The 6295-nt window shown below is 49.9% G+C and overlaps 1 protein-coding gene across 1 annotated transcript in view; it reads right to left on the bottom strand.

Moving 5' to 3' along the window:
• Myo18b (myosin XVIIIB) overlaps positions 1-6295 on the bottom strand; it is a 239358-nt gene that overhangs the window by 107651 nt on the left and 125412 nt on the right. The window contains exons 28-29 of the mRNA XM_008849005.2: positions 5374-5498; positions 1839-1993 (exon numbers count right to left, since the gene is read on the bottom strand). Of these exons, the coding sequence (XP_008847227.1) occupies positions 1839-1993; positions 5374-5498 (280 nt within the window). The remainder of the gene's footprint in view (positions 1-1838; positions 1994-5373; positions 5499-6295) is intronic.

Here is a 6295-nt window from a genome sequence, read left to right as displayed (position 1 = left end):
GCCCCGCCAGTCCACCCAGCACTGCCAGTCCACCCAGCACCGCCAGTCCACCCAGCACTGCCAGTCCACCCAGCACCGCCAGTCCACCCAGCACTGCCAGTCCACCCAGCACTTCCAGTCCACCCAGCACCGCCAGTCCACCCAGCACTGCCAGTCCACCCAGCATTGCCAATCCACTAGGGAGACCATTATCTGTTATCTATCATCAGCAATTTACCATCAAAATTCACTTTTGGCAGAGGTGATAGTGGAGTGGAGGGTCCCACGGGCAGGTCAGTTTGGAAGACAAAACCAGCCAAGTGTGAAGAGGTGAGGGCCTTCCCAGGCAGCACCATGCAGATGTCTGCAAGTCCCTGGGGTGAAATTCCCTGAGCCAAGTTCCAAAAGCCAGAGCCTCCCCATCAGGGAATTGACACCCTCAGAACAGGAGCAGAACCCCCAGTTGAGAACCCATGAGGCTCACAGCTGGGAGAAATCTAGGGGGTGCTAGTGGGCCCAGCTCTCAGTTTATGGCTGGGGTCTACCAGAGCTCCTCTCCAGTGGGCTGTGGAAATCCATACATGCCTTCACAATGCCAATCGTTGTCTGGCTCAGAGAGGTGCTGCCATTCAACAAAGTCACACAGCAAGTGGCTGAGAGAACCACCCTCACCTCCATGTGCAAGGATGAGGATTAGCCCGTATCTCATGTACTCGGGATGTGGAAAAGAGAACAGAGCACAAGAGCTCTGCGGGGTCAATAAGAGTACTGGCTTCCTCTTGGAGAGCATGCTCACGACACAGAAAACTTGTCTTGAATGACTCCACCATGGAAAAGCTCCAGGATAAATGGAGGAAAAGTAGTTAATGCAAAATCTACCCTTGAAAGAGACCAACTCAGCAAAGCCAGTCCTGCCTCACCTGGGAACACCTCTCTATTTTGTCCTGAATATTCCATCTTAGGCAGCATTCCACCTATTTGCCTCCTGGGAATTCTCCACTGTGGTTATAAGCCCGCATGGACTGCTTTACCCTTGCCAAGAGTGTCACAGACTCTAGACACAGCCAAGTTCAAGGATGGGGCCTCACAGCTGCTGAGGGTGTGGGTCTGGGTATCCATTCAGGCTCCTCCATCACCTAGCTGATAGCAGCCTCACGGGAAAGTAAGCAGGAGCAGCAGGTATATGGCCAAAGCTGGAACCTCCTTTATGCACAAGGTCCAGACCCTGCTAGAATTGCTTTCCAGGTCGGACAGGTCATGCCCTCAATATGAAGACGAGGCGCTCCTTTTTGGTTTTGTTTGTTTGTTGTTTCCTCTTATTTTCTTACCCTCTTTCAGCACTGGAGATGTTCAGCTGAATTCACACTGATCATGTCATTCAAATCTCATCACAGAGCAGAGGATCTCACCCCATCTACAGATGGGAATCTGGGACCTAGAGGCACTGAATGCCCAGCACAAGGCCCCATAGCAGAAAAGAACTGCCAGGCTTGAATCTGGATGGTTTCTACCATGAGAGCCTGGATCCTGCCCACCACACCAGCATGCCTTCACTCTCCACAATGAACCCCTTGATGAAGAGTGACACTGAAACCCAGAGAGGACAGGCAGTTTCCCCAACATCACAGAGCCATTGGGAACTAAGCTGGGCTGCGTTAGAGAAAGAACAACTTGTTGGAGTTTGGAAGAACAGACAGGAATTCAGTACGAAGGGGAGGGGAAGGGAAATTAGGTGGGGAAACGAGAAGCGTGGATAGATACCTGAATGAAGTGAGGGGTCTTTGGAAGAGAACCCAGAGGCCCCAGTAGACCCCCAGAACCATGCAGCCCACCCTGGTGGCCCAGGGGACATGACTCACTTCTTCTGCTTCTTCTCCAGCTCGTGGTTCCGGCTCTGCTGGTTCTCCAGCAGGATGCGGGTATCTTCCAGGTCCCAGGTGAGGTGGTGGCACTTCCTCTTCAGTTGGTGGGCCATCTTCTTGGCCTCCTCATAAGTGGTCTGCAGCTCCCCGAACTGTGGGGAAAAGAGACAACAGCTTGTTGGGAGCACCATTTTGAGAAGCTTTCACTTCAAAGGTGAGTGTCTCCTTAAGAAAACAGACACAGGATGACAGAATACTTTGTTGTAATGACTTCCTCTGCCGGGCTCCAGGAAGCTTCTCCTCTGAGGCCTCTTTGCTGAGAGGTAAACAGGGCACATCCACTTCTTCCTGTTCCATCTCAACTAACCTCCTGCCACATACCCTTTAATTTATTTTTATCTGCCCTGCCTCAAGTAAACGCTCTTTGAGTGGGATATAATCATGTTCCAATCAAATGGGCTCATCTGAGGAGATTTCTGAGAATTAGCTACAGAGTCACCAAAAGGATGTATTCAGCCAATTTGAGCTGTCACCCCCCCGCCCCCAGGTAGGCCTACAGGGGAAAGCACCGAATAGTCCCTGGCCTGGCCTGCAGTCCACTACATGCACAGGCCTTGAAGAAACAGGAGCAGCACCACCAGCATCTTCCTCTGGAAACCCTCTCCCAAGTGTCCTAGTTTAGATCTGGGAGGAATGCGACTCAGCACACTGACTTTGAAGAAATGGCCTCATTAAAGAGCTGCTTTAAATAAGCAAAACTCTGAGTTAATGAGGCCTGTAATTCTAAATTCAGTATTTGAAGGCAAATGGGATGTTTTCTTATAGTCTGTGGCTCAGAGAAGGTTGTGGTTTTATTACTTTTTAATGTAGTGTGACTATCTCCCTTCCTTAGGGAAACTGACCCGACTTTACAGTTTGTTATTACAGACCTGGGCTGCTTCCCAGCATGTGTCCTGTGTATGGACAGCTCAGGATGTGCTGAACCACAGTGCCACATGCACCAATCTTGGAATCAACTGTGAGAAGTGCCAGCACCCTGGGGACCACTGCACCTGCCTCTGTTGTTTACTCAGAGATCACTGCTCGTCCTTCTGCTGGTGATATTTTTCTCTCACATTAAGGCTTCCAACCAATGGCAGCCTCCACACTATGGCTCTTACAGTGAATGAAAGATAGGAAATAAACAGATGGTCACAGCACCACAAGGTGTGGTTCAAATGGGGAGAAGAACCCAGGGATTCACACCTCGGTGTGTGTTAGCAAGGGCCTGCTGGACAGAGTGATATTTCAACTGAGATCTTAAGCGAAGGTGAGGAGAGCCTGGCAGGGAGAAAAAGAATGAACATCTGAGAAGAAGCAACACATGCAAAGGTCCTGGGTGGGAGAGAATGGGCACCCCGAGGAGTGGGCTTGCACTCTGGGGTTCTAGGTGGGCCCCTGCAGACAGAGCCGAGGTTCAGCTTTTCCAAATACACCACCCCGGTATTTTGAGACTGGTTATTTTGTCTTTGTTATTTGAATTTTGAGACAGTGTCTGATGAGCTCAAGCTTGTCTTGAGCTTGCTATGCAGTCAAGCTGGAACTCCTGATCCTTCTGTATCCACCTCCCAAGTGCTGGATTACAGGCCTGAGCCCCGACCCTGGCTCACCATGGTAATTTGAAACTGACCACAGTAAGTGTGTTTACACCATGGGCATCAGCCTCTTGGGGAGTTTGAGCCATTTGCCATCCCCCACTGGTAGAGTGCAGACCTGTTAGGAAACACACCAGTGCCTGGGACAGAAGATAAGCAAGGAGGTCTATGGTCACAGTTGTTACCCCAAAAGCAGACCATAAGATTGTATTACAGATAAATAAGCTCAGGTGATATTGGTGATGTCTAGCCTTGCTCTCAGGAAAGGGCAAGTTGAGAATGTGCTGTAGCCTTGTAATCCCAGCTACACATATGGCTCAGACTGAAGGTTACAAGTTCAAGGCCAGCCTGGACCATTCAGCAAGATGCTGTCTCGAAAACGTGAAAAGATCTGGGAGTATTGCTTCCTGGTAGAGCGCTGGCCTAGAGTGCCCAGGGCCCCTCTTTCAGTTCTCTGTATTGCAAAAGAAGTAGGAAACAGTCAAATGCTTGGGAGCCTATAAGGGGCATTGTCATTCAAACCACCACAGGCTGTGGAAGGTTTTAGCTTCCTAACTTTAGAGGGATACTAAGGCGATGAAAAAGAAGAAAGAAAAAAAGAAAGAAAGGAAGGAAGGAAAGGAGGGAGGGAGGGAGGGAGGGAGGGAGGGAGGAGAGGAGGAGGGCAATAGGGAAGGAGGAAGAGAGGTAGAGAAGGAAGGAGTAAAGGAGGGAGGGAGGGAGAAAAAGGGAGGGGTATGTCAAGAGGGTAGAATGCAGAGGACACAAAGCCAGGCGATAGCAGACACTCGCATCACACAGCCTTGCAATCACCAGATCCAGAAATTTCTGCAAGGAGAGACTTTTGGGAAGATTCAGGCAGACCCAGGTAGACAGGAGATGGGCCTTGTGTTAGAAAGCAGACCAATTGTCAGAACCCTCAAAGAGAGGCACAGCAGTGAGGAGAGGTAGGACACTCCCTCCACTAGCCTGGCCTGTGGTCAGAAAGCAGGCTTCCACCCTGGCTGTGGGTGAGGAAGGAAGGAGTCACTTAAGAAATCAAACCCCAGGCCTCTGCCTCGGGGTTTAGAGAGAAAAATTTCCACAGATTAGATAAACATCCGAGGTGAGGACACAGCACAGACCCGAGATGCCTGAGGAAGGAAGTTCAAAGGCATTTCTTCCGGGGACCCCTCTGTGCCCCATTCTCAAGGGACTCCCAGCAAAACTAATAAAAAGTTACAAGAATCAACTCAATAAAAATGCGCTCTTGCCATGAGAGAAGAGACAGAAAGTACGTTGGACAGTGCAGGACCTGGAGAAGGAATAGAGGGTCCCCCTGAGGCTGAGCTCACAGTCAAAGTTAGAGCACACAGGACTGTATCCATCTGACATCTGCGTGATAGACAAAGCTAGACCAATCCAGAAGTGACAGAGAGCACCCTGGCCTACACTACAGCTGGTGGCTGAGGAGACAGGCTGGAGGCAGGGAGACCTCCAAGTGGCCCTGGTCTAGAGGAGGCAGAGGGAATGGAGAAGTTGGGGCAAACCCAAGTGTGTGCTACAGTAGTTTTATAGATGAGACCCTAAGGCCCAAATGCTAGTGTGGTTTCCACAGGGGCCAAGAAGACGTGAAACTGGACCTCAGCTAAGCATCTGGGGTCACTTGTGTGATCCATCTGCCATGGAGTGCTTTCCTCAGAAGACCCTCTCACACGGTCTCAGACCCTCTCAGAAGACATCCCACAGGGAGCAGCATTTGTTCAGACAGCAGAGGTGAGCTGGAAGGTCCCTCTCCCCCTACAGGACCACTGGCCTTCAGCAGTGGAGATGAGAAGGCACCACCTCCAGGGCCTCTGGGGTCCCCACTCTCCGTCCTCCCTTATCTTCCAGGGCCCCACCTCTCTGTCCTCTCTTACCATCTGCTCCAGCTCTGCCCGGGCCTTCAGCTCTGAGTCCAGTCTCTCTTCACACTGCTGGAGACGTTTCCTCAGGAACTCATTCTCCATCTGAGCGCAGTCCAAGTGCATCTGCCATTCATCTGCTGTTGAACAGAATCAGAGGCTGGGTGGGAAGCCACGTGAGTGGGGCGACACTGAGTGCAAGCCTCTCCTCACTCCTTGGCCCTTTGCAACTTCCTAATATCCACAGATCCCATGAACCTCTTGGACTTCAGGGTAAGGAACTATGCTAAAGGCCAAGAAGAACCAAAAGAAGCCCAGAGTTTCCTCTGGGTGGCCTGTCCAGACCACCGCAGCTGTCTAAGTTTGGACCTCTCCCTGCTCTAAGGTTGGTTCTCTTTCCCTGTTCAACTGTTTCCACAGGATATTATGTTTCTTTCCCAAAGAAACCCAGTAATCTGTAAGGCAGGGGCTCCTTTAGTGATCTGTGCGCCGTCAATATCATCTGGAACTGTTTTATGTACATAGAAGGTATAAGCTCTCCAGTTGCCAACAGACCCAGCAAAATCATGAGACAAAGAGAGTAGAGCTCATCCCCAGTATATGTAAACTGTGTTATCATTGGCTGCATGTAGAGTAAACAGATACATGAGTGGGTAGCGGCCTAAGTCCACTAAATGCTAAGCAATAGAAACTTGTTCAGAAGATACCTCTAGGACCTAATATGGATACTAAAGCTCTTGATTTGGTTTAAAAAATCATATATTGGTTTAATTAAAACTGTTGGGTCAAATTAGATTGTGGTGTCGTCTTTCAATCATTTGAACAACAGACTAATGTTCCTTAAGTTAAAGAAGATCTACATCCAATATTACTTAATTTATTCAAAAAGATAGAAATGGGGGCTGGAGAGATGGCTCAGCAGTTAGGAACACTGGTT

The sequence above is a fragment of the Nannospalax galili genome, unplaced genomic scaffold, assembly GCF_000622305.1.
Source record: "Nannospalax galili isolate Female #2095 unplaced genomic scaffold, S.galili_v1.0 scaffold103, whole genome shotgun sequence".
In the NCBI taxonomy this organism is placed as follows: Eukaryota; Metazoa; Chordata; class Mammalia; order Rodentia; family Spalacidae; genus Nannospalax; species Nannospalax galili.
This window is presented reverse-complemented; position numbering and strand designations above follow the sequence as displayed.